This window comes from Corvus cornix, chromosome 12 (genome assembly GCF_000738735.6).
Source record: "Corvus cornix cornix isolate S_Up_H32 chromosome 12, ASM73873v5, whole genome shotgun sequence".
Classification (NCBI taxonomy): domain Eukaryota; kingdom Metazoa; phylum Chordata; class Aves; order Passeriformes; family Corvidae; genus Corvus; species Corvus cornix.
Window position 1 is genome coordinate 6834393 of NC_046342.1, and position 23735 is coordinate 6858127.

The 23735-nt window shown below is 37.3% G+C and overlaps 1 protein-coding gene across 19 annotated transcripts in view; it reads left to right on the forward strand.

Annotated features, from left to right (window-relative positions):
• CACNA1D (calcium voltage-gated channel subunit alpha1 D) overlaps positions 1 to 23735 on the forward strand; it is a 172101-nt gene that overhangs the window by 103751 nt on the left and 44615 nt on the right. For 11 of the 19 annotated variants that reach the window (XM_039558772.1, XM_039558786.1, XM_039558789.1 and 8 more), the window contains exons 14-29: positions 41 to 248; positions 1856 to 1976; positions 2966 to 3080; positions 3781 to 3850; positions 4462 to 4531; positions 5295 to 5439; positions 7039 to 7168; positions 9903 to 9962; positions 14153 to 14259; positions 15362 to 15449; positions 15927 to 16034; positions 16203 to 16255; positions 16507 to 16653; positions 17334 to 17535; positions 18694 to 18852; positions 19534 to 19644. In XM_039558772.1, the coding sequence (XP_039414706.1) occupies positions 41 to 248; positions 1856 to 1976; positions 2966 to 3080; positions 3781 to 3850; positions 4462 to 4531; positions 5295 to 5439; positions 7039 to 7168; positions 9903 to 9962; positions 14153 to 14259; positions 15362 to 15449; positions 15927 to 16034; positions 16203 to 16255; positions 16507 to 16653; positions 17334 to 17535; positions 18694 to 18852; positions 19534 to 19644 (1894 nt within the window). Of the gene's footprint in view, positions 1 to 40; positions 249 to 1855; positions 1977 to 2965; positions 3081 to 3780; positions 3851 to 4461; positions 4532 to 5294; positions 5440 to 7038; positions 7169 to 9902; positions 9963 to 10042; positions 10103 to 14152; positions 14260 to 15361; positions 15450 to 15926; positions 16035 to 16202; positions 16256 to 16506; positions 16654 to 17333; positions 17536 to 18693; positions 18853 to 19533; positions 19645 to 23735 lie in introns of all 19 variants that reach the window. The other 8 variants (XM_039558790.1, XM_039558773.1, XM_039558777.1 and 5 more) reach the window with 4 other exon arrangements.

Below are 23735 nucleotides of genomic sequence, written 5' to 3' on the forward strand. Positions count from 1 at the left end.
TTTTTTTGGTGTGTGTTAACACACGCATTTTAATTTATAGGCACTGGGCATCCCTGAGCAACTTGGTAGCATCCTTGTTAAACTCAATGAAGTCCATTGCTTCACTGTTGCTTCTGCTTTTCCTCTTCATCATAATCTTCTCGTTGCTTGGAATGCAGCTGTTTGGAGGCAAATTTAATTTTGATGAAACTCAAACAAAACGGAGCACCTTCGATAATTTTCCACAAGCCCTTTTAACTGTATTCCAGGTAACTTTCTTTCATCCCGTATGAGACATTTGACCTTTGATCAACAAAACTGTTTAAGCGATCGTGTTGCCTGAAAATAAAATCATGAATACTATTTATTCAGTTTACTTTAAGTAGCATCCTGCTCATTAAATTCAGTACTTTGGTAATTTGCACCATTTGGACCATTTGTTTCATATCTGATTTGATCTATCTATGCAACATAGCTGTCATGTTACTTCACAGAGTTAAATCTCCTTTGTCCATCAAACACATGGCTAGAAAAAGAGGTGGAGTGTTATTTTTATTTTGATTGAATTATTTTCTTTAACTTCATTAGCTGTGTAAAAGTTCAGCTGCTCTCAAGCAAGAAAAAATAATAAGCCTTTAAAGAGTGCATATTTACATATGGGTCATATCACTCTAATATAAAAATAAGCATTGATTTCTTTAGAGACCAGGTTTTATTAAAATCTTCAGGCAAACTTGTCTGCTACTTGTGAAATGGCACAGCCATACTTAGATTTTACTTTTCACTAATTTGTGATGTTTTCTTAGAATTTATTTTTCCCAATTTGGATACTGTAATTAGGCTATTTGGTTTCATCTTTCTCACCATTTTCATATTTGGCTTTGTACATTACCATAATATTTGTTTTCAGACATTGTAGGTGAAAGTTAAAAGTTGCAGAATTCACCTTGGCGTCAACTTCCTGTCTCTTTGGTGGAAGTCTCATCTGGTGGCTTCCCAGAGCAAGCAGAAAATCTTTCCATTTAATTTTAAGATAAGGAGATATTAATGAGAAATTTCCTTATGGGGAAAAGTGTTCACATTTGACCTGATATTGCCCCTATAAAAAGTTAAGGCTCTACTTTCCAATTCAGCTGAGTTAGATTTTATTCAGATTTTAGGCTGTCTCATTTTCAAAGGAAAGGAGCTTCCTTCAGTTTTAGAAGACACTCAGGACCAACCAACCTGTTGGTGCTCACTAACAATGAAAATCAGCTGGATAAGTTCAGCTCTCCAAAAATGAATTTCAGAAAATGGCATGCATTTAATTTTCTTAAACAACCATTTAATTGCTTGGAAGGAGAGTCAGTATTACATGTTTTCTCAGGTTGTAACTGATAATTTTTAAGAAATTAGAAATATAGGAAATGCCCCTATAGCCTGCATTGTAATACTCAGAATTTTTATCATAGTACAGATTTGTGGCCAGTATTAAAACAAAAAAAAAAAAAAAAAGAAAAAGAAAAGAAAAAGGAACCTTAAAATATATACTGACTTGATTTTTAAGTGATGGACATAATGTGGCATTACTGAAACCAGGGCTCTTCACTTTGGCATGCCGAGATCAATAAAATTTCAATAAAATGTAATTTTTATTATTTTTGCCTTTGAAGTTCAGTGATATAAATGCATAGCACAAAATGAAATCTATTAGAGTTAAACCCAAGCTTTCAGGAGATGTTTATTTAAATGGGAATTTTAAAACAATGCATGAAAAGAATATGGTATTGCTTTATGTATACAGAAGGTTAGCTATATTGTGTGGTCAGAGAAAATGTGTTTCTCTATTCACTTTTGATGCTGAGTTACTACTAATCTCCTAATATCTACTTCTTAGATCCTAACAGGTGAAGACTGGAATGCTGTCATGTATGATGGCATCATGGCTTACGGTGGTCCATCATCCTCAGGCATGATCGTCTGTATATATTTCATTATCCTCTTCATCTGTGGTAACTGTATCCTTTACACTCGCTGCAAACATCCCTGAGTGGGGCTGTAGTCCAGGGATGGCCATGGGCAAGTGCTCTCTGCATGTGCTGAGTCCTTTAAAGAGACTTTTCCTTGTGCCCCGTTCCCTGAGGAGTGCAAGTCAGTGATCTCCAGGCTGTCTCCAGCCACCACCATGGCAGAAACCAGAGAATATTTTCTTTCTTCCTTCAGTGGGAGCACGGCCTTACTGTGCCTGCTGTTTGTCATCCCTGACAATGCAGGGCTGGAGCCTGGTCTGTGGGGCAGTGATGCCCCGTTATGCCCCTGATGCTCGGTGCAGCCCTGTGAGTTCTGACACGGGCTGAGAGTGCAGCCAGGGATCCCCTGCACAGCAGGGACCAGGGCACAGACTGATGCAGCTGGGATAAAGTCTGCCTGAACCTTCCCCTTCCCTGCCTTCAGTGATCTGGAAATACTTCCTTGGCCCCATGCAGAAACAAACTACTGCCATTCTCAGAAGTTCTTTAAAGGTCAGAAGGTGATGAAAGGGCAAAACTATTGTGTTTTCTGTACTCTATGGTATTTGTATCAGTATTTATGATTAACTGGTACAGACTGAAGAACTGAATTTGATGTAGATTGTTGTAGACATGGAAGACAGTGCATTATAAAAATGAATTTTTCAAAATGCCCACACAGTCTCCACGTATAATAGACAATTTCATATTTGAACTTGCTCAGGCTAGCATGAAGTTGAATTTCATTTATTTAAAAAATACCTCAAGCATTCAGCTATTTTAAAACCCGTGACCCTAATGGATCTCTGTTCACTTTACAGCCAGTATCAGTCTAGTCCATTAAATGGGTGTTATTTGCACTACACTCCAGCATCACAAACCTCCACGCTGTAGGTTGGGAACATGTGTTTTATATCTCTCACATTGTCAGTGTTTATGCTGATAATAAACCACACGAGTATGGTAAGGCGTAATGTCCTTAAAATGATTTGAAATAGATATCTTGCTAAATGTCTTCTTGGCCATTGCTGTGGATAACTTGGCAGATGCTGAAAGTCTAAATACAGCTCAGAAAGAAGAAGCTGAAGAAAAAGAAAGGAAAAAGAACGCGAGGTAAAATAGAAGGGCATGTTGAATAAGCAGGAGAGGGAATGAGGAGAGTAATGAATTCTTCCATAAGGATTTTTTTTATATGAACGTCTTTACCATCTTCAAAATGTGCTGGACTGAGGAAAAAAATAAGAGGGTTTGTCTAGACACTACAATAGTAGACAAACAGTATGATTTTAGATAAAAGTTAGGTAGTCATTGTGGTGAATTAAGAATATAATGATAAACCAACTGATATTTAAACATTGCAACTGTAGGATTTGCAACTGTAGGATTTATTGTGCAATTAGCACAAGAATTTATCTGTTGTTGCCAGTGCACAGCTCCCTGTGGAATCAGTTCTCTAAGCCTTATATAGACAAGTAGAAAACCTTCTTTTGAAATCAGTGCAAGCCTGTTGAAGTCAATGAAAATTGTTTGTATGAGTCCAAGGGCACAGTTTATCCCTCTAGAAAGGAGTAATTATCATGTGTTGAATGTTTTAGGGATTAGCCTCTGGAATTATATTCAAAATCATAATCTTTTAAATGGATCATTGCATTCAAATGCAGTAGATTTTACTGCTCTGACACCTGCAGCTGTACAAAATATTTTAAATATTTTATTATAAGGCTTTCAAATTTTCATAGAATTGGTATCATTCACTTAAAATTGTCTGTCTTTACATGGCATGCTTTGTAACTGTTATTGTATTGTTTTGTAGAAAAGAGAGTCTGGAAAATAAAAAAAGTGAGAAGTCAGAAGGTGACCAAAAGAAGCCCAAGGATAGTAAGGTGTTTATCCTAAAACTTGTCTCTTTTCTAAGAAGCAATTTTACTAATTTTGCTAGGGAGTACTTTTCAAGACTACTGTGCATTGTAGAATTCCTTTTTGAGCCCATCATCCCTACATTTTTTTCCAGGAAAAGAAAACTTAGTCCTGATGCTTTGCATCCTCACAGCATCTCTTAATCCAGAAAAATCCTTTTGGTTCCAGGATATCCTGAGAAGGGAAGCACTTAGAGAACAAAATAGTTAATGTCAGAAAAATGTGATTTTTTTTTTTTTTTAGGATCCCTGTAGGTATTTTGCTTGATAAATGCAATGAGATTAGATAAATGATCAACTCTTAGTAGAATGTTCCAACATTCTTGGTAGCTTTTATCAAAGTGTGTTGGTTATATTCTCATTGTGATTTACACAGCCAGAAAAATGTGGATACTATTGAAAAATCATCGTTGAAAAATAAGTAATAAACTGTCAGCTCTCCTCTGTTCTCAGAGTTACTCTGCTTCAGAAAACTCACTTCTCTGACTTCAGAGGCTTATTTGGTTTGCTTTCTATTGGACTTTGTACTATGTGTTAAAATTTATTTTTCTTCCTGTGCATCCCTTTCACTGCTATAGGTGACAATTGGCGAATATGGAGAAGGAGAGGATGAGGATAAAGATCCCTATCCACCCTGTGATGTACCAGGTATGTGAATACTAGCTAGAAGACGAGCACATTTGTTTGCTAAAATATCCTAAACTTGCTCCTGCTGAACATTGAATCCATTCCTTTGAAGTCAGTGAAGTCGTGCTCTGTTATCAGTGGATAAATGGGCCTGGAAGCTGCTAAGTATTATCTTTTCCTGCAGCTTCCTAGACAGTACAAGCAGCATTTGAGAGTTAATACTGTGAGCCTCAGCACTGTTGTGGTAACACTATCTGGATGGGAGAGCAAATTCTAAACTTCTCTAAAACGTTTGGCAAAAAAGGACATTCCAGGGCTGATGATGTTTGGTCAATTTTTTCTTGGCCCAGTGAATATACTTATCTAAAAATCAGTTCTGCTGGATTATCTGGATACATGTCACAGAAATCTGCCCTACAGTTTGAGCGCACAGTGCTCACCCAGAGCTCAGCACTCAGCACAGGCATGGACGGACTGTCAGGGCTGAGCTGAACTGGGGCTCCAGAGCTCCTCAGGGAGCTTGGGGTGCAGGTGCAGCTGCTCAGGACCAGCAAAGCCTGTTAATGCTCTCAGGGCACTTATGCACACACCCTGTATGTGGGTCACAAACAGTGACAACTGTTTGGATGTTCACATATTGGTTTATAGATTCTTAGAGTCATTCTATGAATATATATTTCCTATAAGCCAATGTGAAATCTAATACAAGCTATGCTTTTGTATCGTTACGAAAAAAACCTCAATATCTTTTAGTTTATAGTAAAAAGAATGTTTAATTTTAAAGTAGGTGAAGATGAAGAAGATGAGGAGGATGAACCAGAGGTACCAGCAGGCCCACGTCCCCGTAGAATATCAGAACTCAACATGAAGGAGAAGATAACACCGATCCCTGAAGGGAGTGCCTTCTTCATTTTCAGCAGCACCAATCCGTAAATATAAATTTGAAAAATACTGGTTTAGGCATCAAGCAGTGAAGTAACAGACCTCCTTCCAGGGAGATCAGGAGTAGGAATCTAGTATCTTCAACAGAAAAGGGATTGGCTTTCCTCCTAAAATGTTCTGATTGACTTGGTAAATGAGAATAATTTGAAAAAGATATTATTTTTCTTCCCACTGTTGAAGATAACAGCGTTTTGTACATATAGTCTGAGTTCTCACATGCCTGGAAAATACCCTTTAAGGTGTATTATCTGTGTACTATATTAGTCACTGGATGTAAAAGATCTGAGAATCTTCTGCATGAGATAGGTTACTAGGGTTACTAGAAATTCTTTGTGGAGGAGAAACCAGAAAAAGAGAAAAGTAGGAGAAAGGTTGTATATATTCTGCTCAGGGTAACAGCATTTCCCAGATTCAAATAAACATCAAAGATAAAGACAAATTATTTCAAAAAATCAAGAACAGTAATAGTTGGATTTTGGGGAGCAATTGGAATCTTTCAACACTTAGCCTAACTCCAGAGCATTTGGAGTTCTACTCTGGTGAAGACACCAAGCTTGAGTAGTCAGTAAAAGTCCTTACTTAAGATTTATTTGGCATGGGAGAATGCTGCCTTTCAGTGGTAGAGGCCACCACAAGTTTAAAAGATGATCAAGATAAAATGTTTTGGGTGTGTATCTCATTCATTGCACGGATTATCTGAAGCTCTTCAGAGTTTGCAAACTGGAAAGAGAGCTCCTTGAACTAGTAATTTTCATATGCTGAATGCAAAATCATTAGGTTTGTTGAACACTTCAAATTGCTTTCAGCTTCAACTAAAACTATGTATTCTTGGTCTAAAATGGCCTATTTGCATAAATAAGATATGCCACACTCCAATCATGTACTTAATTTCAGGAGAAAAAATTTTAGCCAAGAACCTTCCCGGTCTTCAGCAGAATTTAGACAACTTCAGTGTTAGTCAGTTATGAACCTGATCCTGCCTTTTTGTCAGTTTAATCCCAGATCTGCTCTGTATTTGTGATTACCTTGGGCTCAGTGACTCTAAGCATATGCACAGTTACACTTCATGTCATGTGGCTGAAGCCTGACGGCTCTGGAGCCTTCAACACCCACTTGTCCTGTAATTCTGTAAGGAAATCTTCATGGAGATTCTGATTTGAGTCCTAAGTAGCACAATGAGATCTGCAGCCTAAGTTGCATCTCACAAGATAAGCAATTTTGGCAACTTTAGTAAGGATGAAATCAAACAGGGGATCTGGAATGACTTATTGTCTAGCCTTGGTCCCTCTGACGTTGTCTGTACGTGCACAGTGGTACAAACCCTGGAACTTGTGGTGTTCATAACCCACTGGAAACCAACCCCTCCCAGATTGCTTTAAGTGCATCTTCACTATGGGTGATTTGGATTTCGAATTTATTTACATTCTTAGGAATCAGACCGATGGCTTCAGCATTTTCATTGCTTCTGACGGCTGATTGTTGCTCTGTTCCATCAGTGTTGGCAGAGTAACAGAAAACATGTTGTATATTAACCATCTGCTGAATTCCGTGTGCAAAGATGGTGTATTTTTGTATCTCCTCTTTAGAATTCGAGTGGGATGCCACAGACTTATCAATCACCACATCTTCACCAATCTCATCCTTGTCTTCATCATGCTGAGCAGTGTTTCCTTAGCAGCAGAAGATCCAATTCGCAGCCACTCTTTTCGAAATAATGTAAGCCTTTCATTTTTATGTCTGAAGATAAATACACCCTCACAGGATACAATCCTTTGGGCCTAGTGCCTGGTTTTTAATTTTCATGTTAAGAAACATTCCTTTTCCTTTTTCAAGCTATACATTTATATTCCTTTTGCTCTAAGAAGCATAAATCTTTAAAGACAATTAATTTTATTGATGGAACATCATCAGTATTAGAATTGTTTATTATTTACATGATGCTTTTTCTGTGACTATAAATATATCAGGATAAAATATTCTCAAGCTGAATATAAGTAATATCTATAATTTTCATATTTTTTCCTACTTTGCAGCTCGAGTACCTGATGTGCAATTCCTGAATCACTCTTACTGCCTCACAGTGTTTGATGCTGATTTAAAAATGCCAGTTAAAATTATCACTGTTTATCATGCTTGGAATAGACTCTGATCTGTCCTCTCTGCATTGACTGTATTATATGGTTTTGGGGCACTTGGAATATCCCTCTGTTAGTGAGTGTTGGGACTCATAAGGGTGTTACCTCTTCTCTCAGAGAGTCTCATGTGGCCAGTCTGAGGGGTTTGAGTTATCCCTACGTTGGACCCGAAGATATTTGGATTCCTGATTGGCCACATCAGAAACTAAACAAGTCTCACTTTTTTCTAAACTCACATGTAAGAGGAAGATCAGAACATGCCCAGCTCTTGCCTTGATTCAGAGAAAAATGCCATTTCAGCCTAAAAAACCCATTAATTTAAATAATGGCTCTATTAATAAAATTGTAGTTTATGTGGGGACTAAACCCCTGTGTTCTCCCAGAACAAATTCCTGAATCCCCCATTTTAAATTCTTAGTCCAGTGGATTACCTGTTACTCAAATGCACAATTATTAGACAGAGAAACAAAAAGAAATCCCCTCTTGTGACCACGGATTTTGTTAGTCTTGTTACACTTGTATCAGTTGTGTAGCAAGACTCATGTTATTGTGAGTTGTGTTTGCTTTAGATTAGGTAGGAAATAGCTGAGATGGTGCAACTTGGTAGTAGTCCATGGGGACTTTGGGGATGCTTTGACAGCACTTTCAGGCCTCTCCTGTTCTAGCTACAAAATGATCTGTAGAGATTGTCATGGACTTAGAGAAACTCTGTTACATCTTGCAGGAAAGGTGGGCCTGAGGAGGCTGTAGAGGTTGTACCTCTCTAGTTCTTGCTGGTGCTGGTGCAAGCTCTGAAAGTCTTGTTTTGGCTGTTGGCACTCTCTGAACATTTTTCCAGAAACTTTAGTAAAAACCAGAAAGCAAAAACTTTCTCCAGAGGTAAAAAGAGGCCAAAGCACAAAGACACTCTTCATGCACTATTCAGCAGAGCAGTGTGCTTCCCATAGCTGTAAAGCTGGACCAATGTAATCCTATAAATAAATCACACTAATGGGTAGGAAAAAGAGAGCTGGTGGAGAATACTGAAATTGTTATTATAGAAACAGCTTCAAGGGCTGATAATTGTATTTGTAACTAGAGGAGCATTAGGAAAATGTAAGTGGAGAGTGGTGGTAACTGAAAAGATTATTTCTGTTTGGGACACAGACAAAATGTGTGAGGGATTTCAGGAGGGCATTGCCCTCTTGCTGTAAGTATTCTCATGTGCCCCAGGCCTGCATCATTTTCCTTTTACTGCCTTGAGTGTTCATGTTCCTTCCTTCAGATGGGCAACAGAATGAAAGTTTACAAACTGGAATGCCTTTAAATATTTTATTCTAGGTCTAGAGTGAATTGGTGGCTGATCAATCTTTGTTGAATGGCTTTAATATTTGCCTGTTTTTTCAGCCACACCAAGGGACAGAAGGATGTGATGATCAGTGGAATATGGGGGAAAAAATGATCTCCTTTTATTTGATCTAGCATGACTAATTTCTTTGTGTGTTGTCTCTTTATTTTATTTCTCCTTCCCATTTGGTTAGTTGCTGAACCTCAGGCAAGATGTTTCTGTGCACAGCTGTTGGCTAGGTGGATTGCTGCATCCTTGAGGCTAACCTCTTACCCTCCTGCAGTTCACTGAATTAGGTGTTAGTGATGTGGCCAAAACTCTGGGTGGTACTGAGATACCTGTTCGTGTGCCTGTCAAGAGCAATCAATCCCACAGCCACAATCCTCTAAGAAATTTTGTATCACTGTGCAACTCTTGTGGGTTCTTTTAAATTTCCTACAAATAAATACCTACTGTATCTTCCCACTTCAAGGAAAAAGCGTTGTGGTGTTGATTTTAAGTGATTAGTTATTAATTAATTTGTTTTGTGACACTCTAGACAAGCCTATACAGGAACAGTACAATGTAGCAGAATGTGGAATGATCTGCAGTCTAGAAGCATCCACTGATATTTTATTTTGTGATGCAATACTTTGGTAAAAACCTCAGACATTAGTAAAAAGTATTTATTCTTTGTTTAAGATTCTGGGTCTCTGATAAAGACTGACGAAAGTACCTGTGAAAGCTGGTAGAGGGAATTGAAAGAAATTGTTGCCTATTGGGTCCTGTCAATTGTTGAGGGGTGAAATCTAATACCTGAGCACAGTGGCATCCTTTAAATTTTTAAGCAAATAAAAATGGTTGCACAATAGCTGGAATTTTAAACTACTTTGTGTAAATTCTCCATCTATCTACTAAGATTAATTCAGGTGTTGTTGTGTATGTGGTCTAAGTTGTAAAAATTATTAAGAGATGGATTTCTTACTGTGGCACGTATTATACCTTGCAGATACTTGGTTACTTTGACTATGCTTTCACAGCCATCTTTACTGTTGAAATCCTGTTAAAGGTAATGCATTGTTAATTGATCCTTGTTAGCTCAAAAGCAGCTTTAGCAATAATGTTTGTAACTTTTTGTTTACCTTCCAGATCCTAGGGTATGCAGATTATGTCTTCACTAGTATGTTTACATTTGAGATCATTTTGAAGGTAACAGGTTTTTAAAGGAAGCTTGTTTAAAAGGATTTTCCTTGTGTGTCACCTGCCAAGAAAAGGCACTTGAAGTGTTCTTCGCCTTTTCTCAGCGATCAAAGCTAAACTTTTTTAAACTAGAGGATTTTTTTATTTGACAGTTCCTCATAGTTTTGATTGGTTATTTTTTTACCATTGGGTGCATGAAGAAGCTGGTTTTTTATCATTACATCAGTTTAATAATTCATTTTTTACCCTTTTTAAACTTACAGTTGTCAGAAAAGGGAAAAATAAATCACTGCGCATGAGCTTTTCCTTCTCCTTGCTCTGGCATTTCCAAAAGAGATAATCAGTCTTATAAGGAGGGAGCATGTAATTTCTCATTTATTTTGCTGAACTATATCCACAGAGCTAAAATAGTAGATAACTATTTTCTTGCAATAGGACTTGCAAGATATCTTGCATTTATCTATCTATACACTAAGATACTTTGCATTTATCTTGGGCATACATTTAAATTCACAGACAGGCATAATTATGCTTGCTTAAATGTATTACCCATGCATGAGCCAAGAATTGGCATTTTAATGTATAGTTTGTGTACTGATTATTAAGAATATCTATTGGGGTTACTCAGATTTTCAATGTACAAGACTTACTCTGGTAAAGAAGCCAAATAACTGAAAATTGCATTCACATGAAACAAAATGCTGAACAAGGAAATTAAAATTTTCATTGGAAATTGGCAAAATATTTTTTCAGAGATTTATACATGATTCATAAGTGTTTCATGCTGTGCTTATTCTCACCACAAGTTTTTGGTTGAGTAATCCTGATTTATACAGTTAAAAATTGCTGGCACACTAAGAATCTGTACATAAACTATGCATTTCCAGTTGAGGATTAAGCTTAACAAAATCTCTTCTCCCAGCTTTTGCTCATATTGCTGTGCATACTCTTCACAATGCAATTTGATTAATACTAATTGGTGCAATATTTGGGCTGTTTACAAGATAAGCTGTACTGTAAGTAATAGACTATTTTTATGCTTGAATTTTCTCCCAGGCTTAATGTTTATCCCCTTATTTCACATTTTCAGCAGTGAGAAGCTTGCTATGGAATTGATTATTCTTATTTGTAGCATGCTAAAATAAATATCCAGGGTTTTTGTTGCTAGAGAAAGGCCAGACTAAAGGAGAGAACAAAGCATTGAAAAGAGCTGTAGCATTAGATCAGCCTAGTTCCCAACTCTGAATTTGAGAAGCCATAAACATATGTTACCATTATACCTGTGGCAGAAGAGAGTCAGTAGACTTCCACATGCTCTGAGCAGCAGGTTCTCCAGTTCCTGCAGTTCCATTTGTGTTTTTCTAGGAGACAGAGGAATTATGAAGAGTGGCATAAAGAGGCATCACTGGGTGTGTTAAGAAAAGCGGCATTCCTGAAAACTGCGAAAGGTTTTGGTGCTGAGCAATTTAAGAAGGGAAGCAGGAAACTCTAGAGCTTGGGCTGCTGAAATCTGGCATTGTAAAATATTACAAGGAAACAAGAAGCCACATTACAGCCAAAAATTTTGATGCTTCTGACTCTGGTTTCTCCAGGAAGCTCTTTAGAGCATTCACATGTAAAGGAAAATAAGCTGCACCATAGAAATGTAGTGAACAGTCAGGGTGTGACACAGACACAGTGCCTGCTTTACTAACATGTCTCAGACTCTGGCTTTGCTTGCTTATGGCTGGGGCCCTCCATGTCCTCTGCTGTGCTTCCCACAGTATCTGAGTTGTACAGGAAGAGTGTGTTCTGCAAGGAGAAAATTCAAAACTAGACCTGCAGTAACAATAGAATTCCTTAATTTCCAGGCAAAAAATGTATGAAACTGAAATTAGGATAACCAGAGGCAATATTATCACCTGTAGCAAAGGAAATTGTACAAAAACCAAGCATTAAACCAGAATAACTCTCAGCACGTAGGGAGTCTCCTTGTGCTCTGTCTTACTGCTCTCAAACAAGGATTCCCACATCACACAGTGCTGAATGTATGGATGAGGACATGAATAACAGAAGAGCTGCAACATCAGCTAAAGCATTTAAGAATTCTCTTATGTAATCCCTACATGACATTGAAATCCTGTTTGGATAACTTGGGAAAGGTGAAAACATAAGAGCAAAGGTCAGGGTAGGGATTTGTGCTTTCAACTTCCCCCCACTGTGCTAATCCCACACCATTTAAACTTGCTTGAGAGAGTTCTAGCAAATGCTTCCACTAGGATTTTGTGGTGATTGAAGTATGAGTGAAGATGGGGAAATATGTACCTCACCTGTGCTTTTAGGTCAGTTATTGACCTAATTTTTGTGGGAGTCTTACATGAAACTTCGTGTGCTGCTCATAACATACTACAGTGTAAATGGGTAGATGTAGGTAGATGTTAGTTTGATATTCGGGTTTATTTTAGTGTCCAACTTCCACTGATTCTAATGAGTTTAGATGTACTCTGTCCAGCTGTAAGTGAAAGAGCTAGGAATTTAATGGAAATTTTGTAATATAACTATGTTATATCTCTTACGCTGTGGCATAGGTTAAAGCTTTAGCATTTTTACTCTTCTAGCTTTGAGGAATATTTAGTATTTTGATCACCACAAAAGAGGGCTTAACCATGAGAATAAGGAGAGGAGAACTTCCAAAAAAATGCATCTTTCCTTTGCATATGTACATCCTTTACTGGTGGTGATGGTTTGTCATGCAGAAGGCCTGGAAATGTCTGCACACTGGATAGGGATGCAGTGCACTGAGATGCCAATTGCCTGGGGCTCTGTCCTACCCTGAGGAACTGTCTTGAAGGCTGTAGTAATCTGCTGTGAGGGGAAATGAAATAAAATCTCTTCACTACACCTTGAGGAACAGAATAGAAAGTAAAGGGATTATAATGCACAGTCAGTATCAGATATTTTCTAGATGGTGTCGATTTTTCTTACCTGTGGAAAACAAGGAATAGCTCAGTACTCAGGCTCTTTAGGAGGATCTTGAGGCTGAAGAAATTAGAATTCATGTGACTGAGCTGACCACGAGGTATTTTTCAGAGGTATCCTTATTTTTGTTATGAGTTTTTAGTTTCAGTATTTCAGACTTAATTCATAACTATGGAAAGATTTATGCAATATTCTCTTCAGCTGGTGAGTCTTGCATCTAAGGGTTTAAGTGGACTCCTCTGTGCATTTTTAGACTGGTACTTATTTACAGTTATGGTAGGGGGTCTAATTAATGGATTTAGGAGTCAAATTCAGCTTTGTGATACCCAAACCATCTGCCCAGGTGCTGGCTGCAGCCATAATTAATATAGCCTCTATCACTGGATCCTAATGAAAGTGACGCACACAAGATCCACTTTGTAAGATTTTTTCATCTAAATATAGGGACAGAAACCAAAACATTTAGAGAAAGTCCAAAAGGAAGAGCAATGTTTGGTATTCCCCACAGAACAGCAAGATTTAGTGACCTTTGATTACACATAATACGAAACATGTCTCAGTTGTTCCAGGTTATTCCAAGATACCCATTCATGTCTCCCATAAGCCAAAGCTGAATAGCCTTGTGGTGCTGCCTTGGGACAGCCTTGTCCTGCTTCTGTACCAGCTTTGACCCTCAGGTGTTTGCAGTACATTCTCAGCTTCTTCAATTCTTAAGATAGTATGAATTATTAGGAGTCAGAATCTGGACCCTACAGTTTAGTAAACATGGAAATCTTAAGTGTTGTTTTTGTAGCAAATTTTTTAACAAAGGCCAAATTAATTCAGTGTAATCATCTCAGCCTCATCTGTTCTTACACAAAAGAAAACATTTGTTGACATCAGAAACAGTTAGCATATTTGTTGATGTTGTTGAGTCGATTTTTTCTGATTTAAATGAAAGATTTAATGTACATGGAGGGATTGTTTTATATATCAAAGGATTTTAGAAAGCGAGATAGTATTGTATGCATTCACACTCTAGGCAAGTGTCTTGTAAACAGCCTAAATGTGATTTTGAATAAATTGAAATATAGACTAAGTGTGTAACAATTCTATTTTTAGATGACAGCTTTTGGAGCATTCCTTCATAAAGGGTCCTTCTGCAGGAATTATTTTAATTTGCTGGATTTGCTGGTTGTGGGCGTTTCTCTGGTATCTTTTGGGATTCAGTAAGTACTATACTTATAATGTGAATGATTTATTTTTGCTCTGGGGTTTTCTACTGAAATCAGTGTTTCAGCTCCTTTTGTTCCCCCACGGTGTGTGGGTGTGCAGTGTCAGTGCTCAGGGATGGGGCTGGCAAGAGGCAGTGATTTGCATGGAGAGTGTTGTAATTCACTACTAATATGGGCTGGAAACAAATTACTACTTCCCACTATTACCAAGAGAATGAGGAGGAGCACCGTGACACTGTATGGTATAACAGGTATTTCCTGGAGCTTCAGGAGGTTTATATCCCTTCTCTTGAGCTGTTATCACATCTACAATCTAATTTCATGAGCTTGGTCTTTCAGTATTGACCTGTGGGGATATAGAACTAGACAGTGTTCGAGGGGGGAGAAGTTGTACCTTAAGCAGGACTGCAAGTGGTAATGGCGAGGTTTGTTTTGCTTTTTTTGGGTCGGACTAAACACAATAAAAGAGTCTAAAGGTGCTTATTGATTCACTGAGTGGTTTTCCCCTATTAAATATCATCTGTGACAGCCTTGGTGACTTAAAAGAACAGGGGAGGGTTTCAGGCAGCTGCTCCCCACTGAACTCTGCTGGTACCAGAATACCTATTGCACAAGCTTTCAGTTTCACAGGGTGTTCTTTGAAATACTGTGCACTATTTCCTCAAAATGCAGTCCTAGCTACTTAAACAGAGGGAATGGAAGTCATTTGAAATCTTTTGATCTTGGGTTAGCTGGAAATTGAAGGATTCATTGATTTACAGGACTTACACAGTGTCTTCAAAAGAGCTTGTCAACACTGAAAAATTCTTTGGGGACTATTTTGCTACATTATAGTCTTAGATGAGCTTCTGAACTGTTAATTCCAAATTTGCTCCAGAAATCAAATGATTTTTATGGTGTTCATGAGATCAATACTATTTTCTAATATTAATAAAGAATCAATAAAGAGTAAAAGTATTGTATATATATATCTTGAGAGTTCTGGTTGGAGGTTTTTTAAAAAAATTTCATGATTAAGGAATTCTCAAGGATATTGTTATTCTGTAATGCAATCTGTTACCTTTACAGTAACGGTATAATTTTTTTTTTCTCCTAGATCAAGTGCTATTTCAGTCGTGAAGATTCTCAGAGTTTTAAGAGTCTTGAGGCCTCTAAGGGCAATAAACAGAGCAAAAGGACTTAAGGTGTTTATTTTTATTTTTTAAGTTATATTTCTGTTGGCTCGATGCTTCAGTCCTGCCTCAGGTTAAAAATTCTTGCTCAAGAAAAATTGTCTACAGAAGTCCACAGAGCAAAGACAGAAATCAGTTCCTGATTCTTAAACATATCTGTTCTTAACCAGCCCAGGCTCTGCCCACAGTTACAGCACTTTGTGTGTGAAGGAACTGCCACTGAGAGCAGATTTGGACTGTGATGAACCAACATGTCAGTGCATTTAAGTTGTTTATCCATAGTGCTTGTGTAGTTTTTAGCCAGTTGACGTTGATGGGTCTATGTCAACAGACTTACAGACAAATTTAGAAAACAAGTCCAATTACAGTATTAGATATAATACTGGCAACACAAAAATCGTAATTTTAAAAAAGAATATGGAAATAGATTTTTGTGGTGTGTAGTCCATGACAAATTGCATTGAAACACATTTTTTTCTTTCGTTCCAGCACGTTGTTCAATGTGTCTTTGTGGCTATTAGAACTATTGGTAATATCATGATTGTTACAACTCTGCTGCAATTCATGTTTGCTTGTATTGGGGTGCAGCTGTTCAAGGTAAGACACTCTCAGAACTTACAGTGCATCAAGAAAAGCAAAGCTGAATTGAATTCTTGGTGGTTTGCTGCTGGAACTGGGCTGATCCCATCCTGAGCCAATTGTAGTATAAAAGCATGTATTTTGCATATTCTGCATTTTATCATTGCTTTTTGTTTTTATATGTAGGGAAAATTCTACAAGTGCACTGATGAGGCAAAACAGAACCCCGAGGAATGCCGGTGAGGAGACCTTTGGTCTAAGAATGTGACACATTTTGTTCTGAATAACTTAAACTGTGTACGGGCAGGCACATGTCAGGCCATTTAGGGTTGTGCAAATCAGAATTGTTATCTTAAATCCACCAGAAAACACAGGTTAGCAAGGAAATAAAACAGACATGAGGGGGAATAAAAGAAAGAGCTTTGAATAGTGCATTGAGTAACTCTGAGGTTAGCTCAGTATTTCACTAATGACAGTCTCTTTCCCACAGAGGAATATACATCGTTTATAAGGATGGAGATGTCGATAGTCCCATGGTCAAAGAGAGGGTCTGGCAAAACAGTGATTTCAACTTTGATAATGTTCTGTCTGCTATGATGGCCCTTTTTACAGTCTCCACCTTTGAAGGCTGGCCAGCGTGAGTGGGTTCTCCATGTTTTCACAGCGTTGTTACGAGAGTTGCTTTTTCCAGAACAATTCACTATCATTTACCAGATATTTTTGGGCAGTAAAGCAGTTTTAAGTGGTGGTGTAAAGAGGGAGGAAGTAAAAAACACATTATCCTGAATCTGTGCACTTATCCCATGTTTCAGGAAAAGTAAGAGAAGGTGAGCTTTTAATATTGTTTGATTCCCAGTCTTGCTACTTTTACTATAAGGACCTAGTCCTCAGCTCTAATGGAAGCTCTAATTTTAGATGCTTATCCATTAACGGTCCTTAAATAATGTTAAAGTTTTAGGCCTTCAAGTAAACCTTTTACTAAAAAATCAGGCAGTAGTACACTCATAGAGAAACCTAGGAAGAGCTAACTGCCACTCACTAATTCCCTAAATGAGAAAATTTTATTTGGATAAATAAATAAATGAAAATGACAACCATTGGGTCATTATCTTAATTCTTTCAGAAAAAAAGAATATAGCAATGTGTGCTGTGGTTGTTCTGGTTTCTATATTCTTGAAAGCACTATCAATAAGTAAAGGAGGATAAAAGTGAACATCAGACCATTTCTGAAACCTGTCCTCTGAGTCTGCATACTTTAATATTTTCTCATTTTAATGGTAATAAAGATAAAATTTTGTTGTTTTTTTTTTTTTTCAGGCTGCTATACAAAGCCATAGATTCAAATGGCGAGAATGTAGGACCTGTATACAACTATAGAGTGGAGATCTCCATTTTTTTCATCATCTATATCATCATTATTGCTTTCTTTATGATGAACATATTTGTTGGTTTTGTGATTGTTACATTCCAAGAACAGGGAGAACAAGAGTACAAGAACTGTGAACTGGACAAAAATCAGGTTAAAAGAATAATGAATTCTTAAGTTTTAGAAGTAGCCTTTTTTGTTTATGCATGAAGAACTTCCTTTCTGCTTTGGGGCAGAAGAGGGCACCAGACACATAGCTTAGCGTTTATTTATTTGAGTTTTTTGCTGTCCGGGTATTTATTTAACTGGGTATTGAGGTTGTTGTACATTCCTCTTTCTGTGAGCTCAATCCATCAGTCTTTCTGTTGTGAAAGGTGGTCCACTAAGCTTGTTGGCTTCTTAGCATCTTGCTTTTTGGTGTCACATTAATAAGAATACAGCACTTGCCAGGTTATCCTGAGGCAGAGATAGGTTTTACACTAAGAACCGGAAAACAGTTTTTGTGTTCTGAATAGACTGAAAGTGTTCAAAGTTCAGGTGTTCAAAATGTTCCACTTCTCACCCCCATTTATTTAGAAATTAATGGGGGATATTCAGATTAAAATTACAAAAATCTGTCGCTATTTACTGTTTAATCCTTTGGCTGAGAAACTCATAACTCACAATTTTCCAGGTATTCTTAGCTGACTGTAACACACTTCATTTAAAGAAAGCCAAGCATGAGACCATAGCCAGGATTCTTTCTGCACCATGTATCCTGTCAGTCAGGGCCTGTAAGAATTCCTCCAGAGACAAGTGGGAGGCCCAGCCCTGAAGATTTGGGGTGCTAATAGATTATGAGATGAATCCATGATGTTCCTACATATGTGATTTTGCTGGGCAATTTAAGTGAGCTATTAGAAGTAAGACCACCTCAGTATTTATTTTGCTGACTCTATGGTTTTATGCTAAGCAAGCCCATTGGTAGTTGAAAAGGGAGTAAAGACATGGTTTATAGATGACTATATGTACTATACCTGTATGTTCTATAATATATTCGTGTAAAAAGGCAAAACCCTCCAGAATTTCCATGAGCATTATTTGATTTTTGCATGTGACTGAGCAGTGTATATGGTTAGACATGGTTAGATACAGTTGTAAATAATCAAGTGAGGATTGGTGAGCTGCTTGTGCACTTTATTAACACTTAATAATAAAAAGGCCCTACTTCAAGTAGCTGGACTGTCTGGTTTTGAGAGTTATATTTAATAATTTGCACTTTGGTTAACTGCTGAGTTACAGTCTAACAATTTTTGCTGTATTTGCTTTCAGCGTCAGTGTGTAGAGTATGCCTTGAAGGCACGTCCTCTCCGTAGATATATTCCAAAAAATCCTTACCAGTACAAGTTCTGGTATGTGGTGAATTCTACTGGATTTGAGTACATCATGTTTGTCCTCATCATGCTGAACACCCTTTGCTTGGCTATGCAGGTAGGAAAACCAGAAACTCTCTTGAAGCTGTTGGCATAAATTGCAGGGAAGGATACGATGCCTTTAATTTCTGGCAACCTGTATTTTTCATGGAGTGGAATTTTAAAGAAAGCACTTCTGATCACAGTACTTTTCTGTGACAATTGCTAATTGACTCTTTCTTTCCCTAGTATTTCAGATTTTGATAAGAAAAAGAATGGTTTGGATTCAGTTTATAAAACCATTCTGCTTTTTTCATTAAACTTGCATGCACTGTGTCCTCTGAAAAATACACCTCCTACACACTGTGTTATTTTGTGACTACCATACTTCAGGCTTTCTAAGCAGGTGTGACACAAGCCTGGGTAATTTTAAAACCTTGCATATAAAACTTGGGAAAATGTTGTTGTCTAATACTCCTCTTTTGAGGGAACCATTTTCCTCTCACAACCATCTCTCTGGAGATTCCCTTAGGATGTCGAGGAATGACAATTCTGTTCTGCTCAGTGCCTAAACAGAATAGACTTAAACAGTTCCATGCTTGACCAGGGATATTCAGCTAATCTTCCACATATATAGATGTGCTTCATAAATTTTACTAGAAAATGTTTTCCTGTGCTGTGTTTTTGTCTTAAGCTGCCTTGCTTTCACTTAATATTTTAAAGCCTTTACTTTTGTAAGTATTTTATTTTTCATTCACAGCACTATGGACAGTCTAAACTATTTAATGATGCGATGGACATTATGAATATGGTTTTCACAGGAGTGTTCACTGTTGAAATGGTTTTGAAACTGATTGCATTCAAACCCAAGGTAAGTTGAAGATATGCTTTAATTAGGTCATCACCACAGGAATTAAGTATAATGAGTTTCACACTTGCTGTATATTATTCAATGAACAAAAAGAACCAACATTTCCCACCTTTATCTATCAGAGAAACTATAATAAAGTGTAACTCCAGGAAATGAAATGCAGGTATAAAAAAAAAAAAATCTTACAAAGTGGTTGATGAGATCTAGAATACTTTGAGGTAATGAAAATGTCCCTTCCTAAATCAGATAAATCATTTCCTGTTACAAGCTTTACCATGTCTCCTGTTCTGGGTACTATGTTCATTACTTCACACTAATTTAATCTCCAGTAAAGACCTGTATCCTGTATCATTTCCTATTCTAAAATGCAAAATAATATCTTTACTTTATAAAATATAGCCAAGTATTACAAACATACATATAAATAATTTACATATTCAATAGCCTTTTTAGATGTTTATGTTTTCAGTTATATATACATAATATTTGTTCGAAGGCCTCACACTGAGTGGTTGATTCCTTGTCTTAAAGGGACACTGTCAATATGAATGATGCAGACACATTTTCAAAAGTAGATTTGCAAGAGAAAGTGATAACTACAATTGAAAAAAAGATAAAATTATCCTGTTTTTTGTTCAGTTCTCATACTGCATTTATGAAGTGCAGAAGTTAATGATGGAAAAATAGACTAAATTTGTTTCCAGTACAACAAGATTAATGTTTATTGTGGGCTATGTAAATAAGTAAATGTGTTCACTTGCTATACATGGAATTTGAAAAAAACCAGATGAGCCGTTTGAAGTTTACTGATCTCACCATCCAAGACTGGTACTTTTCATTTGCCATTGCCCTTCTTTTAAAGCAACCAGGATATCTGCCTGTGGAGCTGGCTGTGAGCTGTGCCCTTTGCTGGTGTGAAGCAGCCCTGGCTGACTGCAGCTCTGCAGGCAGCCCTGTTCCTGCTCTGGCCCAGGGAGTTCTGTGCTCACAGCACGGCTGCCCAGGGCTCAGGCTGCAGCAGCAGTACAGCAGCTTTCCAGATTTTCAGAACTATTTATTCAGCTTGCATTTAGTGCTGAGCTTGGCTGTACAGCTTCAGCTACTTGGTTTAAAGCCAGCTCATATTTGCCTGCAGAAGTGAACAAATTATCCATCACTTGAGATCTGGTGTTGAGATGTGAACTGTGGAGTTCTGGGTGAATGTTTACCCACTCTCCCCTAGTCTCGCTCTGCACTGTCCAGTCCATTGTACATTTCTAATGAATTTATTTGTATTTTTGTGTCAGCTATCTTATTTAAACGCTAAGGGTTTCACATGAAAAATAGCACAATATGAGGCCCCAGAGGAGATAGCTCAGCTGTGTGGACCACAGTGTCATGAGTATGCTGGTTGTGTTTCCTGATCTGTATTTCCTGTTCTATATCCTTGTTTTGCACAGAGGACTTTGCTGCATTTTTTCATCTGCTTTTTGAAAGAAGGTTGTGAATCCTTGTATGGTTCTCCATGCACTTGTGACTGTAGTCAGAAATAGCAGCTAATGCAAAACACAGTGGTCTGATCATGAGTGTACAAATCACAGTGCTCCATTTGTACTGTGGGCTTCCTACTCGTTAGCAAATGCAATGTCTTAACACTGGTCTCTAAGACTCTGTACAATTTGAGCTTTAATTCTGTTGCAACATGCTTTCTATCTGACTGGATGCTTTCACTGTGAGAGATCCCTGGATCTGAACCCTGAGAGTTTGAAGGGCAGACACTGCCAGTGGAAGGTTCTCATTTCCTGAATTGTGGTCCCCCATAGATGCAGAACACCTTAAACTTGCTAATTAGCAGGACAAGGTTTAAAGACTATGATAATAATCAGACTTTTGGAAGAGACTAATTAGCAGGAAGGGAATAAAGTACAATTAAGGTTGTTCCTGTTATTCTTTGGAGATCATAACCTTTTAAATTATCAGATACTCTTTAACAGAACCTATTTGCAACATGTATTACATAGTTCATTAATAATCACAAATCAGCTAGCAGCCTTAAGCAGAATTTTAATGTCTTTAATCTAAATTTCAAAATAGATGTATGTTTAAAACAACAATTAATTGCTTTAACTCATATTAAGGTTTAATGATAGTAGGAACAATCTGAAACCAAACTTAATGTTTCTCTTTAGGGTCCATGAGACTGATTAATTTCTTCTATGTCTGTGTCACTGGTGGGTGGGTCTCTTAGGCTAGTCTGACAGAATAAAGTTTTATTTATTAATTTTGTGCATTTAAAAAGTTGTTTCAGAGATGTTCAAAGCATCAAATAAAAACTCCTCTACTCCCTCTGTAAAAGAAAATAATAGATAAAAACCTGTTAGTTTTTATCTCATCTGCTTGACAGTGTCCCCTTAATATGTTGACAAAAGTCCTGTGAAAACGGTGATCTTTTGGTTTTGCTGGTCATATAAACTTAAGGCTACTATAAATTATTGATACTCTTACTATGATATTGTGTTGTGTAAAACCAAGGCACTGCAGACTGACTTCCAGCTCTGAAATACATAAAACCTGGAGAAGTGCTAGATAGTAAAGGTGGTGCTGAGTGTCTGCCACACTTGACTGGGAGATTGGATCACACAAGACTTTGCAGAATGAGGCCCTAAATTTTCCAAGAGAGTACTAGAAGAACTAAAATATTTATGTGGTAGATGTATGGAAACATACTTTGTTGCTAATTCTCCATGCCTACATATTCCCCAGGATTTGTGATTTTGTCCTTCAACATTTCTCAATGAGCAAATTTTCCATAATATAAGCTAAAAGAACAGGCCTTTTTCTTCACATTTGCTAAACTCTGTTGCTCAGCATGGTTCAGTGCCATTCAAAACAAAATACAGCTCTGGAATCAAAAATAATACATCCACACATACTGTATGTACAGCTTCCTGGTAGCCAGTTGTTGCTTAAACTTGTAATGATTTTCCATGTCGTTTTACATCAGATTTTTGTAAGAAAAAAGGAAAGATGGCTAGTAAGTGAATTGATCTTGGGTCCTTGCAGTGGTGAAAACAACTTATTTGCATGATGTTTATTTGCTGTGACTTGTCCATTCCTCCCTTTTCCAAAACCATCTTTATTTTCTCTTAGTTTTTTGTTTATTTGTATGCTTTTGCTTTACATATTAGTTTGAACAATATTTGTCTATACTGATGGAAAAGGTTTCGTAAAATAAATAAATAAATGTGTAGATTATTTTAGCTGTAAAGTGTTTTAGCTGTATTGAATCAAAATGTGATTTTTTTCATTTCAGTGCTTTATCTTGTAGCATGTCTAGTAAAGTAACTTTTTCTATAGCTGAAATTATCCTTTATTTGGAGGACCTTTTTTGGTTCCCATTGTAGAGGAAGATGGATAGCACAGCTCAGGATTGTGCTGATTATGTGTTTGCTGTTTGCCAATAGTCTCTTATTTTGTCTATATATATATATATATATAAAAATATTGCTATTCTAAAATCAAGGGAGATTCTTAGAATTAAAGAATGTGAGTGATCAGGAAGAAATGATGAGAGAAGCTGCCTTTCTTTGGTTGGCAGCTGCTAATCTCATTAGGATTATAAATTTCAGTATTGTTGAGGTGGCTCAGCATGATGCTCACTTAGTAAAACTTTGGGAATGGCTTGTTCCCATGCAGCAGGATGAGTAGGGAGGGAGTGATAGGGAATTGTGCAAGAGCTCTTAGGAATGGAGGCATTTCTTCAGGAGGCCAAATCCACGAGCACTGGCTTCTGCCCCAAGACTGGAATTGATGGTTGCTCCCAAAGAACCAGAGTAGTGCAAAGGGTTGTAGAGATAACAATACTCTGATCTATTTTCCTCTTACTGCGCCTTCCTTAGACAAAGGAATGATTGTAGCAATTTGTGTTTTAAAAGAGAGTAGCATCAGAAACATAATGAGCCTTTCCTGATACTGCTTCCTTTCCAAGAATAAAATATAGAGCTGTTGTCTACTGTAGCAGCTCTCTCATAGTCTCCAAGAGCAAATTTCCACACAAAATAAGCCTTTTTTTCAAATAGTAATGCACTCAAGTGCATTACTTTAAACTGTGA